The sequence below is a fragment of the Coccinella septempunctata genome, chromosome 2, assembly GCF_907165205.1.
Source record: "Coccinella septempunctata chromosome 2, icCocSept1.1, whole genome shotgun sequence".
Lineage (NCBI taxonomy): Eukaryota > Metazoa > Arthropoda > Insecta > Coleoptera > Coccinellidae > Coccinella > Coccinella septempunctata.
The window spans coordinates 6,655,431-6,678,511 of record NC_058190.1 but is presented as its reverse complement, the minus strand read 5'-3'; the positions used below and the strand labels follow the sequence as shown (position 1 = coordinate 6,678,511).

General features: G+C 38.6%; 1 protein-coding gene across 5 annotated transcripts in view; it reads left to right on the top strand.

The window, feature by feature from the left end:
- Positions 1–22,135, top strand: part of LOC123306637 — a 64,015-nt gene extending 41,880 nt beyond the window's left edge. Inside the window, exons 3-9 of one of the 5 annotated variants that reach the window (XM_044888735.1) lie at positions 4,199–4,408; positions 9,473–9,695; positions 9,749–14,760; positions 14,791–18,555; positions 18,613–18,810; positions 18,859–19,023; positions 21,034–22,135. In XM_044888735.1, the coding sequence (XP_044744670.1) occupies positions 4,199–4,408; positions 9,473–9,695; positions 9,749–14,760; positions 14,791–18,555; positions 18,613–18,810; positions 18,859–19,023; positions 21,034–21,984 (10,524 nt within the window). In that variant the 3' untranslated portion in view covers positions 21,985–22,135. Of the gene's footprint in view, positions 1–4,198; positions 4,409–9,472; positions 9,696–9,748; positions 18,556–18,612; positions 18,811–18,858; positions 19,024–20,890; positions 20,967–21,033 lie in introns of those variants that run through there. The other 4 variants (XR_006536932.1, XM_044888734.1, XR_006536933.1 and 1 more) reach the window with 4 other exon arrangements.
- Positions 22,136–23,081: the final 946 nt, after the last annotated feature.

Sequence of the window (23,081 nt, the reverse complement as noted above, 5' to 3'; positions counted from 1 at the left end):
TTCCCCCTTTACTCCGGCGGCGTAACTGTTGCATCGTAAACAAACAAATATACACTGATGCAGAAGATCGGTTAATGCGGGCTCATTTAAAATTTAGCGATAAAAATTGAGCGGAAGCGGAATTTCAGACGATGGCGATACCGTGGAAGCAAAATAGAGAATTCGTTTATAGTTGGAGGGTTTCATAAGGTTTGTTATTCACAGGGTGATTTTCAGTGACTGCTCTTGGTCAAATTGAATTAGGGCGTTTGAACTGAAATGGGCAATAATATTTGTATTTTTTTCAGAGTTTGAACATGTTATGTTATAATAAACCAACAAAATCTTGTATCCTTATTGATAAGGGAAACATAATCTTGACGACGTATCACCGTTTTGGTGTATTGCCCCTGTCAAAAGGTGAATATTTTTGTAGAGGAGTTTCTTTGACTTTCGCTAAAAAAAAAACTATGAAATTCAGTGAAGATTCGTTGAATTTTTCATTATAATTATTTGTAGTTGGGGAGCCGAAGAGGAAAATTCGGGATTTACTCGAGCGTGTCAGATTAATATAAGGGGACATACCTTGGACCCTGTATAGTACCTCTGCCAAAAATTAGACCTGTATATAGGGGGAATTGTCTAGGACAGCCTGTCAGAATAGTAAAAAAACGATCATTGTACATATTCGAGCGTGTCAAATTAAGATATATGTGGTTAATTACATGTTGAAAAGTATATATTCTCTTAATCTGACAATTTAAGCATGTCGAAAATGTGTGGGAGGGTGCAAAAGTTGCAAAAAAAACGTCACGTGTACATTCTCGAGTGCGGTGGCGTTTCTTCTTATTTTGAAGCTAATGATTCAAGAATAAAGGAACAAATATAATCTGACAGTTTTATCAAGCCGAAACAATAAAAATTGGCCATAAAGGTCACAAAAATCAGTTTTTTTGAATTATCTCCTTCCCTGGGCTTCAAATCTTTTTCGCATTCAGTATAAAAGTTGTAGAACATAATATTTTCTACAAGTTTTGTCCCAAGCAATTTTTTCTACGTTTAAACCTTTTTGAGACATATGGCGATTGATGCGAGGTGTTTAGCGATACATGCTGAAGCGAAAATTCACTCGTTGGAAAATAGTACATTCTAAGGGTTGAGTCCAGACAACACTAAAATTTTCGTGACTAATTTCGAAATTAGACTGGGATTCTACATTGACCTTGCCCTTTCGCATGTGTATCTAAGCTTCTCGCCTTTATCGCCCTCTAACTCGAGAACGGTTAAGAGTATGTGAAATTGCTTCAGACAAAAGTTGTGTAGAAATTTATTATCTACAGCTTTCATAATGAATACAAAAACGATTAGAGGTACAGGGAGGGAAATATTCGAAAAAAAAGGGATTTTTATCATCTTCGGAGTGTCAGATCAAGAAAACCCCCCCTGATTATTGTCAGATTAATGGGTCAACACGTCTACAACACCCAAATTAACCATCTGTATGAAAATCTGACACACTCTTCCGTACGGCCAGTCCCACCGCGCAAACTGTCAGATAAGCATGAATTATTATCAGAGACACGTCGAGCATATACAGTATCCTAATCTGACACGCTCTAGTATGTATACCTGACGATTTTTTTTTACATCTTTGAGACCCTGCAGACGCTTTCCCCACCGCTGAAAGTGCATACATCATAGAATCTTTTCTTCTTTCTACCCTCTAATCTTCAAAATCCACTAGGTCTCCAAGATGCACGAGTAAATCCCGATATAGCATCGTCGGCTCCCCAACTATTCGGTTAAAGTTCTAGCGGTAAGAAAGATCGAAAATTTGATATCAGAAAATGTACCAAAAAAATCATTGTAAGGCAGCTATTTTTTAGAGAGGAAATAGCAAACCTATCCTGGTGGCTTCGAGTCGAAGACAAGATTCCTTGTTATCGGATGTTATCCATACTCATTCACAAGCCTCTGCGGACAATTTGATTGAACTAGCGACCTCATACAGGTTGGGGAAACAGCGGAAGGATGCAGTCCTCCGCTCTGCTTCATGCTTTTTTGTAGGCTTGCACGCCAGCCAAAGAGTTAACTGACGGGGAAAGCTAGCACTTTTTGACAATAGGGGGAAAAGGGACAGGACGGGGTAGCTTTGAGCTGATGTTCCAAGTTAACAGTAGGAAGGGGTGACTTACCTCTGAGCAAGCCGCAAGGCATTTGTTTGAGGTCGGTCACACTGGCCACTCTGGTACTAGGCGTGATCGTCATTACCCCTCAAGCAAACGGCAAGGTGAAGAATCTATCAGCGTCAACGGTAGTATACTCATAGAACGTATCAGTAGTAAGAAATAGTAAAATACTACCTTTTAGAAACACGCTGATTACTCGCAAATCAAAACTGAATGAACACTCGATCTAGCATGAAAACTCAATACAGAATGAATGACCGACAAGGAAACATCTTCTTTTGTAAGCCACCTGTGGGGTGCGGAAACGGTATGACCCTCGTTTGCTAAAAATCAGTAGGATTCGCTTCGTTAAAATTTCTTTACTCTGGCTTATCGGTACTAACGAAGAAAAACGAGGTTATTTTCAAATTCAGAATGCTTTTCACGCTGCTTAAAAGTTTTTCAGAACTAAAAGGGAGATAAAAAGAGTCCAGAATTTTTTTCAAGGATCTCTATCCTGAACCGGAACTAATATTCCACTAATTGGAACTGAAAACAGACAGAACAGATATTTTCGAAAATATCCTCAGAATTGTCATTTTCGATTCGAATTTGAATAAACTAATGGTGGTATTCTGCTTTAATCTGTAAGACAATCTGTAACTGTCCATAAGCTTACAGGAAAATTGCAATTCCGGACGTTTTTAGTGATCTGTAGCTTGAGGAATCCGCAACTATTTACGATAAGTCGTTCAAAAGTAAAGAAGATAGTAACAGAATTGCATTATTTTCAAATCTGCCAATCAGACGCTGACAGATCGATCGTACGCTACAGATTTGTAACTTACAGATTTGTAACTTACAGATGAAAAGCAGAATACAACCTTAAGTCTTATGTTGAACACAAATATTATTATTCATTATCCATTGGAAAAATTCAATATGGCTGCCATAAGAAAAAAAAGTTAAAAGTCTTTTCTTGAAATCTAGAAGGCTTATTTCAATGTAAATGATATAATTCCATCAAATGACGATTATTGTTATTGCTATTATTATTAAATGTTTTTATTGCCTATGCAATTGGCCATCGACCAGGGGTCCTTCAGCCTGTATTTTACAATTTTTGGTGCATTAAATTAAATTCAATATAATTGGTATAATTAATAAAATTCTCCTTATTAAGTATTTTTGATTTGGGTTAATAGTGAAAAATTTGGAGGTTTACTTTTGGATTCCTTCCTTCCTCATGATATTGGTCGATGGCATCGTCTAGCTGCCGAAACCATAGAATTTCTTATTTAGCCTGCTCATTCTTATATCAATAGGATCTATTCTGGTTTTCAAGTGAATTAAATGATTTGGAGGATTATGAAGTTGGTTATTAGGATGAATCATTCGAGTTATGGCTCTCTATGCTGTTGCCTCTGCATGTTATTGTTATATTATCCTGATTCTCCGTAGGTACCGATGTACCCCTCAGAAGCTCCGTGAGCTTGTACGAGTTCGGAGAACCAGTTGTGTTCTGTGTAGGCTTTATTACTGTGTCCTTACGCCACAGTTGATTTCAACCCAACAGTGAATGACTCGTACCCGTATAGATAAGAAATTCTTAGCTTTGTTTTGGTTCGCACTTGAGGCGGTTCCGAATCGGTTCAAAGTAGTGGAGCAGCAATGTTGTGGGAAGCTACACGCATGCTACGCGCGAGCTTACGCTGAATAAATAAATGTGCGACTGTTTTGAACCGTTCTGGAACCATCCTAAAAGCGAACCAAAACAGGCCTCTTTTCTCTAGCCTGGAATCGAACCGAACTCAGTACCTTGCGTTTGCAGTATACTATGCCGACGCTTTAACCACTAAGCCACGGACATCAAATAGTAAATTGAATTCAACGAGATTTATGCTGGTATTTGGGGAGAAGATATTCAAATATAAGGATAGACAATGGCATTGTTGGAAATTACCATATCTTAGTCAATTCTTTCATCAGAGCACTAACATCTTATTCCATTGAGACCTTAATTATGAGTTTTAAAAATTTTTTTTCCGTAGGAAATTCAACCAAACGAAGACAACCCCGGAGACCTCAATGCCTTCTTCGAAGACGTCATGAAACTGAAGAAGGCGTTCAAAATGATACGAAGAGCTTCTGCTGAAACCGATTCCGAAAATTCAATGTCTAGAGATCGAAGGGATAAAGACATAGAGGAATACGTGTACGATGAAGACAATTTTGTGGCAAATAATAAAAAGTCCCACAATGTGAGTGAAATTTTTCGTTAATCAAATCTTGTCATAAAAACTCTGACCATACAGTGCCATTCTTTGACTTGTACATTTATTTTAACTGGGTCGATTCAAAGGACCAATGTAAAACTGTGACTTAGTAATGACAGGGTTCTTCCTGGTGTCCGTGAAGTTAGCAACCAATTTTTCGGAAATGAAAAAAATTTTGTTTGCATTCGTTGGTAACTAGTTAGTAACTATTTGTAACACCAAAATTTTCGTTTGTATCTCAAAGGTACTAGTAGAAAAACACCGCATTCCGCTGGGTGTTAACTCCACGGGCACCCATTGTTCGATTTTTCGCGAATAAATAGTACAGTTGGAAAGTCCAAGGTTAGTAACTATTTGTAACACAAATTTTTCTTCCTGTAAACTAACCTATAATGGGAAAATGACACCCACACAATGCGAAGTCAGCACTCACACTTTCGAAAATTCTACATTTTTTTGCTAGACGAAGTGAGCACCGACTTGTTCGAAAATGAAGATATTTTTTTTCCTCGTTTTTTACTCGTTAGTAACTAAACTAAAATTTTCGTTTGTATTCCAAAAGTAATGAAAGAAAATTATAGTATTACGCTGGGTGCTAACTCACAGGGCACCCAAAAATAAATAAAATTGAGTTGTAGAGTCCATCGTTGGTAACTATTTGAACCACAAAAATTGTTGCTCATAGCCTAACATATACCTAATGGGATAATGCCATCCCAAAAATGCGGAGATAACACACTCATTTTCAAAAATTCCATATTTCATTTTCAATAGAACTTCGTTAGTAACTATTTGCGGGACAAAATTTTTTTTCTACTCAATCACTAATGGGAAAATTGTACCCTGAAATAGTGAAGACTGTGAGTAAGAACCAAAATGTTTAAAAATTGTAGATTTCGCTTTTGCTTTCGATAGTGCCCTGTTTCTTAATGTTCGACACACAAAATTTTTCGTCAGTAACCTATTCTGCAATTGACAAAATAGCACCACACAAAATGCAAAATTAGCATATATGTATAAACGTTTTGGAAAATTCTGAATCAATTTATTGCTTCCGTAAAATAAGAACTCCATCTGTAACTACATATTTGTGACAGGAATTTCTGTTCCGTTTAAAGTTTTTTTTTCATGGAAATTTTCCTCTGAGACCCAATGTTTGTGCTCTGAGTATCTTCGAATTTGTCTCGATACATATTCCACATCCAATTTATATTGACTAGAGTACTTCCTTCAATATGGAAAATCCAGTATTTCGATTGATTCTTGATTTTGAGCTAGCACCCAGCGAAATGCTAACTATACTTCATTCAAATTTATTTTAGCAGTCGGTTGGCCATGAAATAATTTTCTCAAGTTTTTGTAACTAGAACGAAGTTAGGTTGGCACTCATGAAATGTCGTTAATGTCATAACGCCGTTGCCACAACTAATATAAATTTTTATTACGAAAATGCCGAAAGTGATTGAAAAAGGAGACAGGGTTTCACGAAGTGCTATTTTGAATTCAGGTCCGCTCATTGAAATAGTTATACCCTGATATTCTAAAATTCACAATACGTCAGACGGTAGCGAACATATTCAATGTAAGAGAATGTATATAATGTTTCATCTAAATCTAAAACGACTTATATTTCAGCTGGATATTTCCACAATCAGAAAGATTGTGAATGATTAGGATGACAAAGAATTTCCTTCTATTGGGAGACCCAAAAAAGCGGTGGCATTTGAGAATTTTATGTTTGAGTGAATTAATGCGAAAAGTTTACTACAGGATTTTCGATAAATGTCATTGGAGAATAAGTTCCCTAAAATGGATTTTTCTATTTTTCATTTGACTTATCCTTTACAATGTGAATGCCTTAAGGTACTAATAAATACCTAATTATTATTATTACATCAATGTATTAAGATGAATAGCCACAAATACGCGCAAGTTGCCCTGTTACTTGTTTATTCATGTGAAATTTTTGTTCAAAGGTGAAGTTCATCTTAACTTGAAACTTCCTTCAATTTCTTTTACTTATATTGATGCAAGATGATTTTTGTTGAAGAATTTAACATTCTTGTAATTATTTGTTAATTCCTTCGGGAGATATCCATTCCCAATCACTGCATCATATGCATTTCATCTTCGGGTTAATATTTTTGAAATCTACAAATGATGTAAGCCAAAGAGGATAACGAACATTAACTCTCCTCAAGCTAGTGCATATTATGATATTATACTGATCTTTTGTATTTTCCATGCAAATAACTGGATTTGGTATGCTTTCAATCAGTTTGTATAAACTTCAATTATGTTCGTCACATATTTTCCGAAGAGATTCGACATTGTGTTAAAATACGTAATAATAGAAACTTTTACGTAGAACGGGCAACATAGCGTTGATTTAAAACCCAAAAATGTTTTGACAAGCTTCATAACCCCACATTTTCGTACTATACAGAGTGAAATGTGTCAAATTTCCATGGCCAACCGACTGCTAAAATAAAAGTGAATGAAGTATACTAACAAATTGTTACTAACGAAGTGCTATTGGAAGCAAAAAATAAATGGAGATTTTCCAAAAATGTGATTGCTGACTTCGCATTTTAGAGTGTCATTTTCCCATTATAGATTAGGTTACAAGAAGAAAATGTTGTAATACAAATAGTTACGTACCTTGGACTTTCCAACTGTACTCTTTTTTCGCGAAAAATCGAACAGTGAGTGCCCGTGAAGTTAGCATCCAGCGGAATGCGGTGTTTTTCTAGCACTATCTTTGAGGTACAAACGAAAATTTCAGTTTTACAAATAGTTACTAACGAGTTACTAACGAATGTAAACAAAATTTTTTTCATTTTCGAAAAAGTGGGTGCTAACTTCACGGTCACTTCTTTCTGGTCTGGATTACAGAGACTCAGTTGGACAAAATGCCGACGTTTCGATTTATTTTAAATCATCATCAGGGCTCTACAATAAATGATACATAAAAACAACTGAACAGATCCAGAATCAACAACAACTGGCTAAACACTAAAATACAAAACCAGGACATACATATATAAAAATATTGAATATCAACGTTCAGCACACTCACAAAGCAATAAATATGATAACAAACAAATAGAAAACAATAAATAATAATTTATCTTTAGGTGTACTGTTAAAAAATATATTATATCATTTCATAACAGCATTTTATTAACAGCAGATTCGTGAGCTCAAATTGACATACGTCAATCCAGATTCGAACGAACCTGAACCGGTCCCTTCCAAGAGGGTTATATGAATTAATTTTTCTGTTTTTCAATATTACTCCATTTCCTAACGAAGAAACTAATTAACTTTTGTTGTTTCACAAAAAATTGCAAAATGCAAAAACAAATTATAATTTTTTAAAGGCTTAAGCTCGGAAACTATTGGGACAACAGAGACAGTTTTAGAATAATATTGTATCAAATTCAGTTACTTCAGGAACGCTCAAAAAAAGTTTCCTCAAAAACTAGTCCTCTAGGGTTATAATCGCCAAAATTCGAAAAAATAACGATTTTTCCTGGTTTTTTCGATTTATGACAAAATTGAGTTCGTTGCTCGAATTCACAAATTTTGATTATTCATTAGGCCAACATCATTAACAAGTCTGCAAAAAATCAGAACTACCGGATTTGACGCATGCTATGACGTATAAATTGTGAGTGGACTAAAAAAGAAAAAGTGACACTTTCGTTCTCGTGAATTATCTGCCATAATATATGTACAAGTCAAAGACTCACTCTATAGAGTATTTATACGTTTGGAAAAAGAATCGGAACTATCGATCTTAATTTTCTGCTTACCTTAGAGAATCCTTCATTTGCGTAAGTTTGAGATATGCAGGGTCGTGCAACAGAGGCGCGGCGTTCCATATATCCACTTCTTTTTATCAACTTATTGCTCTTGATGATCATATCATCTTCATGTTTGTCATCTACTCCTGTGATTTATTGCTCTAACAATAGCTGTATTCGGGTTCGAATTTCGGACAGTCCAAGAATTGTTCTAGAACTGCGCAGAACTGTTGCGCCCTAGTTTCGAATCCTAGAACTGTTCGAGGATGGTTCTCATTTCATGAAAACCCGAACGCGTAACAAACGTCATATATGGCGCGTAAAATATTAAAAAGATTTAAATCTCACTCTCTGTTATCTGTGGTTATTTTGAAAATCCTCGAGGTTTTTTTGCCATCCATTGTTCGAAATCTTTTGTGAAAACCGTCCATAGTAAAAATTCTTTTGTCCAAATCATCTTGTTGAAATTCGTTCGTTAAAACTCTTCTTGAAATTTTACAATTATCTTATTGAAATCTTGTTTATTTGAATATAATGGTACTGTCTCCTCAACGGGACCTTCATTTTCAGTCTACCATTTTGGTTCTAATAGAATTTCAGGAATCAACAAGTTTGGTACGATATTATCAGCAAATTCGGCAAGGAACTCTTCATCACTGTTCGAAGAGGACGATAAAGAACTATTACCATCAAATAAATGGTTGAACTACATAATTCGCAAAATTAATGAAAACAGAAGGATAAGAATAAATAGTAAACAATTATAACTTTCACAAACAAAAGTTGGTTCATCTTTAGATTACCTGTTCAAACCTTAAGGTTAGGTTAGGTTTTTATCGACAAATTCTCTTTCATGATCATGCGTCGAAAATATCCCAGATCCATTCTCAGGTACTCAATTTGGATAATTCTAGGATCGTCCCAGGATGATTCTGACAGAACCCGAACACGAAAAAGTTAGTCCTAGACCAGTCCAAAAAAACCCGAACAAGAACATTCTAATGCGCAAACTCCTGACAGTTCTAGAACGGTTCTTGTTCGAACCCGAATACAGCTAATCACATATTACAGCGGGGGATTATCCTCTGTAATCTGTGCAGCTACGATATCGATAGAAGAGGCCAGTACCACTGCTCCGGGTTTGCATAACGTTTCAAACCGTCATTTGCTTCTGTATGAATTGATCTTTAGATGAATTGATATTGAATGCACGAATTTCCCCTCGAAAATTTTCTTCTAGGAAAAATACTCACCGAGCAGCAATAAACTCTCACCTCTCCGTAAATCGAATCGACCGCTGAACGACATTTATCCACACATATACAAAGAACACGCAGATAATGAATATGTTGATAAGTACATGGATAATCTGAACCTCGATAAAGGACCACGTTATCGTCGTCAACTTGCAGAAGATGTGGAAATCGAGCCCAAAAGTACTAGAGGCAATCTAGACGTTCTCGGTATGAATCAGAAATGAATGAATCTATAGAATATTCATTCGTTGTAATTTCAGGCGAGAAGACAAAACTGTACAGCAGTAAGAGTAAAGCTGAATTATTGGAAAATGATGCTCACGAAGCACTCATGACCATCTTCAGCCAACTGGGAAGATCAACCCATCCATCACATGAAAGAACAACGCCAAACTCTAAATCGGAACTTCCTGCCACTGAAACATCGAATTCGCACAACACTATTGATGAGCCTGTTAATATTATTCTGACTACAACAAAATTTCTAGACCACGACATTTCCCCGATAAAAGAAGCCATTAGATCTAATGAGGACCAGAAATCGAATAGTAAAAGAGAACTAAAAATCGATATAATAAAGAATGGTAAAATAATCAAGGAATACACGTCCAATGACAATGAGAATGAAAATGTGGCCTTCGATCAACCAACCCAATCAACTGTTCATCCATCTGAAATTCAAAACAGAGAATCAGAACACACCGTGACTGATAAAAACGCCCAAGATACAGTGAAGACTAACACAGATCGTTTAGAAAAAATCGAAGCTATTGATATTCCGCCATCTGTATCTGAATTGAAAGGGGCTTTCTTACCTACGGAGTTTGTACATAACATACCAAAATTCGTAGGAAATATCATTGATGAGATACAAAGCAATTACAGAGGCGATGTTCCAAAATTAATAAGATCTCGAAGTCAATATCAATATCGACCGTATTTGGAATCTGTGTATTCGCAAGGTCCGAGAAGTATGTACTATGGTCAGAATTTGAAGAATATGATTTATAATACACCATATTATAGACAAGTGAACCAACCAATTGCAGAGAATACAATTAACAAAAGAGATATGTCTCTAATGCAAACTCAGGAAAGTTTGAATCCTTACCTATCGAGAACTTTGAAATTCTTGAATATTTCCACCCAAAACGCGACAAAGGTAAAACGAAATTTTCAAGAAATATTAGGTATGGACAACGAAGATGATTATATCGAAGATCTAGCGTTCAGAACAGAATCAACAACCGTAAGAGTAGCAGAAGAGGAAGATGAAACATCATCTGTGAGAACCTTCATGAAGTCCAAGAAATTGAAGACAAAATTGACGACTGATTCGAATGATGATTTGTTCTACTCCACAACTACACCAGTCACAGTTCTTACAACTCCAGATTCTATCAGTAGTACATCCACTTCCCCCAAAACAACAAATATCACAACTGATACAACAAACACAAGAAACAAAAGATCAAAAAAATACCGCAGAATAAAAAGAAGAAAACTTCTATCACGACTGAGAAGACGATGTACTCCTTGTTCTGGTAACACTAGATCAAATATCCGACAAGTACAAAATAAAGGTAATGAACCAGAAATGAAACTAGATAAACGAACGGTAGTTGACCAATTATCCCCAATGTGTCGACAACGATGCCATGAGTTCCAACGGAGTGCCGCCACTGACTATGGAAGTGACTCAAATATGAAAAGCAATCTACAAGAGAAGAAGAATAGTTTCTTCGAGAATAAAAATAGTTTTGGTTCGCTAAGGGTTCCCAGATACGAACAAAAGGATAAGAATGATAGAGAAAAGTATTCATGTCCCACATATAATTGGGACATGAATTCAGATCCTGCAGAAGTGTATCAGAAAATGAGGTATTTCCACTTTAGACCACAAGCACCAAATTACCAACAATCTAATGATTTCTATTCTAATAATAATATGAATGGTGGAGGAAGACAAAACTCCGAATATTCTCAATCGAAATATTTTCAATATGGAAGAAGAAAGAGATGCTGCCAATGTAACTGTTGTAGAAAATTAATGGCGAAGTCAAATTGTACTTCAAGTGAACACATCATACAGAAAAGGGATGCTATTGATGGTGTCGATGACGAAGAAGACACCAATGAAGTGACAGAAATACTGGAGAAACGAACTGAATCTGATTATGGCGAAGAACCAGATCTTTCTGAGGGGCAGAATTTCAAAAAACACTACAAAATGAAGAAGTATACCAGAGTTATGTCTCCCAGTAAAAATTTTGAGGATAATTATGAATATGAGGAGGTTCCTAATGCAAAAAGTAATTTAATGGCCACAAAAAAAAGTTGTTATCCTAGAAAAAAATGTAAAAAGAAGAAGTTCAAACTGAAAAAAGCCGATCATCATTCTTGCCAAGTATCTTTTAGAGATCGACTTGCGCGACTCAAGAATAAATTATTCAGTAGTCAGCCAGATGATTCAGAAAAAGCAGTAAGAGAAGAGATTCCTTATAATAGCCAATATGAAGACAGTAGACGGTCAGAGAGGCAATCAGAGCCCACGCGTTTGAAAGAACAAGATTATGGCTTCACCGGACCTTCAAGAAGAATAGAATCGGCTGCTGATGCGGATAATAAACGACAATGTTGTGATAGTTGTTGTTGCCCTTGTGAACCCTGCTCACCCTGTCCACCACCTTGTAATCCTTGCCCATGTCCTTGTGATCCGTGTCCGTGTGACCCTTGTCCGTGTCCTTGTCCGTGCCCTTGTCCGTGTCCTTGTCCTTGTGATACCTGCCCATGTCGTCCTTGCCCTTGTGATCCTTGTTCATGTGATCCTTGTCCTTGTCCTTCACCTTGTCCATGTAATCCTTGTCCCTGTCCTTGTGATCCGTGTCCTTGTCCATGTAATCCTTGTCCCTGTCCTTGTGATCCTTGTCCTTGTCCTTGTCCTTGTCCATCTTCATGTAAAATGGTTGCTGATTCGGGAGATATGGAAAAAATGGAATCTCATATCAAGGAACGCTGCCCTCCCCCATGCTGCGACCCTTGTCCACCACCTTGTCCTAGTCCTTGTCCCTGCCCTTGTCCTTGTCCACAACCTTGTCCTTGCCCATGTCCATCACCATGCTTCTCAAATGCTGAAGAAAAAAAAGACGATAAAGCAAACGGAGATGATTATTCAGAAGATCACATTGTTGGTGAACGTTCTTCAGATGCCTTTTCAAATCTAGATTTTCCATCTGAAGTAAAGAAGTTCGAGAACCAGGGTGATAACCCTCATACACTAAGTAGGCGGTGTTTCCACGTAGCAAAAATTTCAGATTGTTGTAAACCTTGCTCATGTAATTGTGATCCTTGTCCATGCCCGTGTTCTTGCGAGCCTTGTCCATGTCCTTGTCCTTGTCCTTGCGATCCTTGTCCATGTCCTTGTCCTTGCCCTTGTCCCTGCCCTTGTCCTTGTGACCCATGTCCATGTCCATGTCCTTGTCCATGTCCTTGTCCATGTCCTTGCCCATGTCCTTGTCCTTGTCCGTGTGACCCATGTCCATGCCCATGCCCATGTCCCTGCTCTTTTGGGCCTTTTTGTTCATACGTCTCATTCGCAGAACCCTCGAATGATGAGTTGCACAAAATTGAAGAACGTGATCTTTCAAAGAGTAATATGCACGAATTAAACTCTCGCTGTTGCATGCCTTGTTGCGATCCATGTCCTTGTCCTTGCCCCTGCCCCTGCCCCTGCCCTTGCCCTTGTCCCTGCCCATGTCCCTGTCCCTGCCCATGTCCCTGTCCTTGCCCATGTCCGTGCCCTTGTCTACCTCCTTGTCCTTGTCCATGCCCATGTCCTTGTCCCTGTCCATGTCGATTTTCTTCCGATTCCGATGATGCTGAAAATGTAAGAGAAACTAAGTATAAAAGATACACTGAGCACATAAATGATGCATCTTTCTGTCCAATGCCATGTTCCTGCTCCTGCCCTTGTCCATGTCCATGCCCATGTCCGTGTCCATGTCCATGTCCATGTCCATGTCCGTGTCCATGTCCATGCCCCTGCCCATGTCCGTGTCCATGCCCCTGTATAGAATCTAAGGGCTACCCAGAAAGTAGTTTACATGATATTAAAGAGCGTTGTCCTTCTTCCTGTTGTGATCCCTGTCCTTGCCCATGTCCTTGCCCTTGTCCCGATCCTTGCCCTTGCCCTTGCCCTTGTCCATGTCCATGCCCCTGTCCTGAGCCGTGCCCTTGTCCTTGTCCATGTCCTTGTCCTGATCCTTGCCCCTGTCCTTGTCCATGTCCATGCCCTTGTCCCTGTTTCAATGCCAATCCAAGTTCATACTATCCTTCAGACAAGGAATCTGAAGTAGTGAAATTTCATAGAGTCATGGAGCGTTCCAAAATTTCCCCTCTAGAAGAATCATCATCTCATATTATTGAAGAACGAAGTCCAAATGTGTGCAATTATTGTCCAAGTTCATGTGATCCTTGTCCTTGTCCTTGTCCATGTCCATGTCCTTGTAGCTGTGATCCTTGTCCATGTCCTTGCGACCCGTGTCCTTGTCCGTGTCCTTGTCCTTGTGATCCATGTCCGTGCAGTTGTCCATGCCCATGTCCTTGTGATCCTTGCCGCTGTCCAATGCCTTGTCCATGTCCGTGTCCTTGCCCTTGTCCTTGTCCATCTTCTTGTATGGATAAAAGGGAAATGGAATATAATTCCCACGAGATTAAAGAACGATGTCCTCCAATGTGTTGTGATCCATGCTCTTGTCCATGTCCCTGTCCATGTCCTTGTCCTTGCCCTTGCCCTTGCCCTTGTCCTTGTACCTGTTCATGCCCTTGCCCTTGTTCTTGTCCATGTCCTTGTTCATGGCCACCTCCATGTCCTTGCCCTTGTCCTTGTCCTTGTCCTTGTCCGTGCCCTTGTCCATGTCCATGCCCTTGTCCATGCCCATGCCCTTGTGTATGTTTCAGAGGTGAACGAAAAAGTGAGGATGTGGGCTCACAAACACATGATATAAAGGAAAGATATCCTTACTTATGTCCAGACCCTACTTCGTGTCCGTGTCCGTGCTCTTGTCCTTGTCCTTGTCCCTGTCCTTGCCCCTGCCCTTGTCCCTGCCCTTGTCCTTGTCCCTGCCCCTGTCCTTGTCCTTGCCCCTGTCCTTGTCCATGTTTCAGAGGTGAACGGAAAAGTGAAGATGAGAGTCAACAAATGCATGACATAAAAGAAAGATATCCGTACTTATGTCCAGATCCTTCTTCTTGCCCTTGCCCTTGCCCTTGCACTTGCCCTTGCCCTTGTCCTTGTCCTTGTCCTTGTCCTTGCCCTTGCCCTTGCCCTTCGCCATGTCCTTGTCCATGTCCATGCCCGAGCTCCTGTATTACATCTCGATCGGATATACCAGATATTTCCCATTACCATGAAATCAAAAATCGTTGCCCATGCGAACCTTGTCCATGTCCTTGCCCTTGTCCTTGCCCTTGCCCTTGTCCATGCCCTTGCCCTTGTCCATGTCCTTGCCCTTGCCCATGCCCTTCCTGTATCAATTCTGAAGATGAGAACATTTTCGAGGAAAAAAACATTAATCTGCGAGATACACAAATACGGGATCCTTCTGAACCGAATGAGTCCGAGAAAAATGAGGATCATGAAATCATGAAGCGGTGCTATCCGAATTATCCTTCCTGGCCTTGTCCACACCCTCCATGTTCCGATGCCTGTCCTTCCCCTTGTCCAGCAGGCCCACCATGCCCATGTCCTTCTCCATGCCAACCCTGTCCTTGTCCATGCCCCTCATGTCCCTCTCCATGTCCATCCTGCCAACCTTGTAACTGTAATCCAACGAGAGAAACTCCTGAAGAAAATTCAGATAATGCTGATACTCATGGTAGAAATGAGCGTTCCCCCTATCAGGATTTCAAGTTCATGAATATGAACTTGAAACGTGAGGAATCGAAAACAACTGAATCAGAGTCGAGTTCGACAAAAAATGAGGAAGTGCACGAAATGAAAGGACGTTGTCCATACTTCTGTACGTTCCCTTGTGCATATCCGTCTCTTCCAAATCCGTGTGATCCATGTGTTCCAGATCCTCTCCTATATCCATGTCCATTCTCGTGTCCTTGTCCTTGCTCACCTTGTTCTTGCTCCCCTTGTCCTTGCTCTCCTTGTCCTTGCTCCCCTTGTCCTTGCTCACCTTGTCCTTCATGCCCTTCATGCTCGCCATGCCCAACTTGCCCTTCGCCTTGTCCTTGTCCGTGTCCTATATTATGTTACTCTCCCGGCATCACATCAGATAACGAAAATGTTGAAGGACATCAAATAGGTGAAAGAAGCTCTGGAATTCAACCATTCGATATAAAAAACAGCAGAATGGTGGATGAATTCAATAAGGAGGGGCAGTTGATCAACAGTGAACCAAGAGAAGTAAGAGAAGATTCTATCTATTCTAAATACCAACAATATAATTGTCCTCAATCTACTAGTCCATGTCGAAATCCATGTCATGATGCTTCCTCAGGTGATAATATATCTTTAAAAAAACGACAACCAGAGTCAGAAGAATTGACCAGTGATAAGGTCAGTCTTTGTGATCCATGTTCTTGTTGTCCATGCCCTTGTCCAATACTCTTCCCTTGCCCGTGTCCTTCACCTTGTCCAAATCCATGTCCCCCACCTTGCCCATATCCTTGTTGCAATTATGCAACATCACAGCAGCTTACATCGGAGCCTACACATAATATGAAAAAACGTGCATGTAATCCATGTCCACCAGGTTGCTACTGGATAGAACCTTTTTGTTGTCCCTTCCCACCTGTTTACCCTGATATACCATGTACTTGTCCAGATATATTTTGCCCCCCTTGCCCTTGTCCATGTCCTGATATTCCCCGACCATGCCCAGTGCCATGCATTCCTCCTTGTCCTAAATCGAGCATTCAGGGTTTCTCGAGTGATGGCGAGTCACATCAGTTAGTAAAACGTAAGTTATCATCAGAGTTTACAACATACAACCCTGAAAATGATGAAAATAAACGTACGAAACGATGTCCAAACCCCTGTCCGTGCCCCTGTCCAAACCCCTGTCCGTGCCCCTGCCCATGTCCCTGTCCATGCCCCTGCCCATGCCCCTGCCCTTGCCCATGTTTGAGATCTGATTCAGATGCATCGAAATTGGAAGATAACCACGAAATAAATGCCCGTTGTTCATCTTGTTCTTGTCCTTGTGAATGTCCTTGTCCTTATCCTTGCTGTCCATGCCCTCTACCTTGTGATCCGTGCCCATGTCCATGTCCATGCCCTCTTCCTTGTGATTCATGTCCATGTCCGTGTCCATGTCCATGTCCGTGTCCATGTCCATGCCCTCTTCCTTGCGATCCTTGCCCATGCCCTTGTCCCTGCCCTTGCCCTTGTCGTTTTCCCTGTCCCATGCCTTGTAGGCGTCAAGCGCAAAATCCAACTTCGAATCACGATTTAGATGAACGTTGCGTCCTGGGCTATTTGCGCGTACCATCTTCCTCTTCCTCTAACCCTTTCGGAGCTTGCGCTAATTCTAAAACACCAAGTCCTTGTGGACCTTGTGCGCCCTGTGGTCCTTGTGGGCCATGTAGCTGTGGGTGGCCTTGTAAACGTGAAAATAAAAACAACGATAACCATCGAATCGAAGAGCGAAGTTCGTCTTCTTGTTCGTATGATCCTTGCCGAACAATTTGCATACATCATTATCCAGAATTCGGTTTACCGAAATGTTGGGGAATCTGTAACTGTGCTCCTTACCGCGACTGTAATCCTGTATGTATTCCTGGACCTTTTCCGTGTCCAGAAATATGCTGTCATATACCGGAGCTCTGCCCCTTACCATGTTCCTGTCATTTTCCCTATTCTCCAGTGCCATGTACACTGAATTATGGAATTCCATGCCCTTGTACTTATTTGAACAAAAGGTGTTCAGTGCCATGCCACTGCCCAGTTTATTTGCCAGGGCCATTTCCCAATCCAGAGATTTGTTGTCCAATTCCGGAATTGAGTCCATTGCCATGCTCTTGTCATTTTCCACGTTTTCCAGTGCCTTGTGCGGTGACTTATCCGATACCTTGCCCATGTTCATATCTAGGAAAAAGATCTAGTATTCGCTATAGGGCGACTTCACCCTGGTTTTCCAGAATGTTCTATGCCAGTGCACCTATAAAAAGTGCCCCCAATACAGTTTCTGAGCCTAGTATTGCTAAACTAGACTCCCAAAATGAGATTGACTTAACGAATTTCAAATTCGATAATAATAAAAAAACCGAATTCAAAGAGCAAAATGATAATCAGAATACTCATAGCTCCAAACGAAGTATGGATAGTGGAAAGGGCCGTTTCAAGCGCAGTTTGCTACAAACAGATCCATCAGCTACAGCTAACCAGAAACAATCGCGGGGCTGCTTAGATTGCTGTACTCCTCCATATTGCATAGAATCTATCAGTTTCAATGACCCATATGCCTGTTATGAACCAGTTTGTCAATCGCCTTGTTACAAATGTTTTTGCGGTTATAGTTGCGATGATCCCGAAGCAGGTGGCATTGAACCTTATTGCCCTGATCCGTGTGCTGTATCTGAACCCACTCTGCAATGTCAAGATTCTGATTTTCCTTGTCCTCCTTGGTATTGGAATTGTAATGTCGTTAATCCTTGTTTGTGTAAGTGTCCTTGTGGGGACAGCAGGGTGGGGAGATCAAACACCGTCGAACCAGCAATTATACTACCCTCCACAGCATCCGCTTCCGATCTTATTGCAAGTCCGAATTTCGAAATTGATAACGCAGAAAAAGAGAAACGTAAGTGTCCGAAACCTTGCGAACCACTACCTCCCTGTCCGGCCTGTCCACCTCCTTGCCCTCTACCGTGCGACGATACGACCAATGACATGATAGCTCAAAAAGCAAGACAAGTCAATGAATACCTCAAGAACCAATATCTCAGTGGCCGTTACTCAATGACGAACCAAGTTATACCCAGGAACAGAAGACAGTTATCATCGATAGATAGTTCCATTTACGAAGGACAACCTGAGAAGGAAACTCTGGATAGACAGGTGAGAAGACCACACGGTGTCCCCAAAAAACCTTCTAATAAAAAACTGCCACAACAGAATGAAGACCTCAAAGATGTGGAGAGCATCATGTATGATAATGATGCTGATTTCTTGGATTCACATAACATCTTCAAGAGAGGAAATATCGAATTTGACGACGATGATATTTGCCCCATAGGAAAGATCAATCGCCGCAACTGCAACAGCCAGAAAGATTCTAATGGGGACAGCTGCCCGAGAAGTGAGCTCAATCCGGTAAGTTTATCCATTTCTATAATGTGATGCTCAATCTACCTTTTCTAGGAAGATTTCATGTTACTTCGAAAAAAAAGCAACAGCGAATACCAAGATATGCATTTTGCCAAAGAAATCGTTGAGGCGATAATGAACAAAGTGAATAAAAATACAAATCTCAAAATCAAAATCGGAAATGCTTTGAATAAGAAGAGAATTTATGAAACTGAAAGTGTAAGTATGACCTTGAATTCATTGTATTTAGTCTACTTTCATTTCGATAAAAAAGTTATTCTAAGCATCAACAACAGCTAATTAAAATATGTATTGTATCTACAACTTCTGTATTCACAAATTCAAAACGTGTACAAATATTTATGGAGAAAAGTCCAAGCAATCGATTTTAATTAAGTAACTGAAATATAAATTTCGATTTATCAATCAATTTTTGATGTGGAATACTCATTTTATCATTTCTTTTTTATTGATGAATTAAATCCATCACATTTGCTGGTTCAAATTTATGCAAAAGAATTAATTTAATATTATTACTGAACAAGTTTCACAAAATTATACGATAACAACGAGTTGATACTCAATGATTCTATTCATAGTCAGAAAGCTGGCGACAAAATCAGCAAGAGTTTTGTAGTGGCCCATAATTAAATATACTTTAGTATTGAGGGTGTACATGAAAATTTGATTTGTTCAAAAAAAATATATTTTTTCACCATTTTCAACTTTTCCGTACGTCCAACCCATAGACCTATAAAACACTATAAAACACATGGACGCGCCCTTCCAGAGAGTTTCAATAGCCACGAGTGCGGCCAACATGAGATGGAGCTAGTATGGGCAAGAAAACGTTCCTTAGAACGCCTTAGCGCTAAGCGCATACGATTTATTTCGATTTTTTTTCATATAGGGAAAATTAGAAATGGAATTTGCTTAGAAATATTTCGATAATTGATTATAAACGTAATTCTTTCAATTTGGGTATTAATTTCCGAGCTATATTCTGATTTCTTTTTGGTTCAATATCTGAAAAAATATTTCATTGATCAATATTGATCAAAAGGTTGAAAAATAGAAATTACAATCAGCATACAAATAAATTTTTCAACTGAGGATAATTCTTAGGAAGCATATTTATATTTTGTCCCAATGGAAAAGCTCGCATTTTGGGCATTTATTTTCTCTTCTAATCTCAACTGCTTCTTGAGTATTATTTTATCTAGATGAGAAAAGAATTGACATACATTTATTGATCTGAAATGAATAATTCAACTATGATATAATAAATCGATTAATACATTCGAAGTTACTATACCTGTGAAATTTCACTTTATCTGTCTTTTCAACTCATTTCGTACTATTAATTGCACTCTACGAGGACACCATTATCACTTTCATAATAGAAAAAGGATACGACATTCAACTTCGATCTAAAATTGATGAGAAAATTCTGAAAATTTCGATAAATACAAAGTGCAAACGAATGTTTTGCCCATACTAGCTCTATCTTATTTCGGCCGCACCTCATCTCTCTCTACGCCGTGTCCATGTGTTTAATATGTCTATGGTCCAACCCCACCAAGCAAACTGTCAGATTAACATGAACCTATTGTCAGAGATACGAAGGCTATATAAATTATCTCAATCTGACACGGTCGAATATGTAGGACAGCTCACGATTTTTTTTTACATCTTTGAAAACTTGCAGACGCTTTCCCCACCGCTGAACAGAACAAACCATTTTTTTCTGTCTTCCATTTAATCTTTAAAATCCATTAGATCTCCACGACGTTCGAGTAAATCCCGATTTAGCCTCGTGGGCTTTCCAACTACTAGACTTACCAATGGTTTCGTTATTAATCTATCATGACAAACATTCTCCATCAATATTTTTGAAGCGTGCAGAATAAAATATAACTTTTCAAGCCTCCCGAATATTATCTATCCTTATTTAGTCATTTGACAATATTTGAGAACGTTTTCACGCATCTGAGTTGAAATTTAAACTATTTAAGAATTCACAGGTTGTATCACACAGCCATTTATGCTATTTTTGTGTACCCTTCACTTCTCCCACACTTTTCAGGATCTAGAACGCAAATGATCATCATCCAGTAGAAGTTTCATATACAGCAACATTCAGAGCCGCACACATATTGTAGGTATGTGTGTCGGACTGAATGTTCAAATGAACAAATAAGGATACAACTTCTGATGTTTATGTTTCAGAACCAAAGGAGCTATGCCAAGGCTTGTAGTTTCGAAGAACGTGCGGAATACGAAGAGGCAAAAAACTTGCTGAGATCCGTATCTTGCGTTCTCAACAAATTAGTAAAAAAACAAATCGAAGAGAAATTGTGTGAACGGCTCCCGAGTCACCTCAAAAACTTTTTAAAACGAATTGTAAGACCGCCTAAACATAGAATAAGTCAACGGCACGACGACAAATACCACGAAGATACTTTTTTATTCAGGGCGTCATGTCCTCCTGCCAAACTAGATCCAGACACACGAAGTCAGCTCGAAGTTAACTTAGTCAAATTACTTGACCGGTACAATCAGCTTGATGAGGATTCTCGTAAGAGGGCGGCACCACTCAAAAAATTCATATCGAACCACCTCGATATGTTGAAGAAAATAGACGATGATACCTTCGACACGGAAACGCCATCATTCACTCCAGATACCTACATGGAACCGAACGAATCACCTCAGATGCATACAAGAAGTTCTGACGAATCAAAAATGGAAGGTCCAATGAAGACGCGGGCTTCCTTCAATAACCTGGACATGATGGAAAAAGACCTTGAGAATGTTAATCCCGAAAAGAAAAGAACGTCATTCCAACAACCGACCTTTGGAATCAATAATTTCTCTCCTGTAAAAATGGCTGAAGAGGACGAGACACATGAGAATAAATTGAAGAAACGGAACATTGACCTTTCCGATAAGTTTATCGAGGAAAACAAAAATTTAGAAAATAGTGAATTAGACGATGACTTCACATCGAATAAATATAAGAGATTGTTAAAAGCAGCTGAAGAAGTACGATTCAAAAGAAGGAATGAAGAAAAAATAGGGGAAGCATTCGGAAATAAAAAACTGGATGAAAATGATTCAGATGTTAAGGAACAAGACGACCAAGTAGCTTTCGACACTCCCCTTGTTTATAGAACATAGTTGATTCTGTTTATTGTTTTACCTTATATATTATTTAAGTGATTGGTTAAGACGTATTACTTTTTCAATGGTCACGATTTATATTTTATTCTATATTTATATTATCATAAAGTGTAATGAGCTATTATGGTGATTATATTTTCATCGCTTATATTGGAAGTTTTAATCAAACTATCGCTGATTAGTCCGCTCAAATTGGGATTCAATAAGAATTTTTATTTTTACAAAAGATTTTATGTCATACCCAAAATGAATATCAGTAGCCTTCTACCTTTAAGGAAGTAGTCTCAAATTTTACTAGCTAGAACAAAATAAACACATTCCACTATTTTTTTCTGATTCGGCCAATATACGAATATTTATCTATTTTGATCATTAAATATACCATTTCAACCTTGAAAATAAGCAACTATATTTAAAAAACAAGAAAACTTACTTTTTCAATTCTTTTTGGTGAACGGAGCAGTATTTATAATACAATAAATGAGTTACCGCAATTTCCTTCGCAATATACAGGCTGTGCCAAACATAACTTTCCACCCCAAATTTTGAGCTGGGAGGGTGGAATAACGAAAAAACGCTCAAATTTTGTTGAAAGGGGTAGAAATAAGGGTGTTCAAATGAGTTTGATATCACTACACCTCTATAATGATAACAAAACAACCTTCAGAATAACAATCTGAATCTATGAAACTACACATCAGTGAAGTGTTCTGTGAATCTGTGGAACCTTTAAACAGAATTGCATTGAGCAAATTTGCCCATTTTGCTAATTTCTCAAATATTCTTTATTTTTTAATATCTAATTACTCAAAAGGGCACGCTATACGAGAAAATATAAATATGTAGTATTTTATGTTCATATCAATTTTCATTAATAAGCGTTCAAGTTGATTTCTTCGAATTTCTGTATTTTATGGTAAGTACCTAATGGTCAAAATAAAGAAGCTTTAGGATATGGTGTGAGTGAAATTTTGCATTAGGAGACGATTAATCACATCAATGAAAAACTATATTTCGAAAATCATTGCATTCTATGCAATCGTTCGTGAGATATAATTGAGATGGAAAATTACATTTTATACAGGGTGATTCGT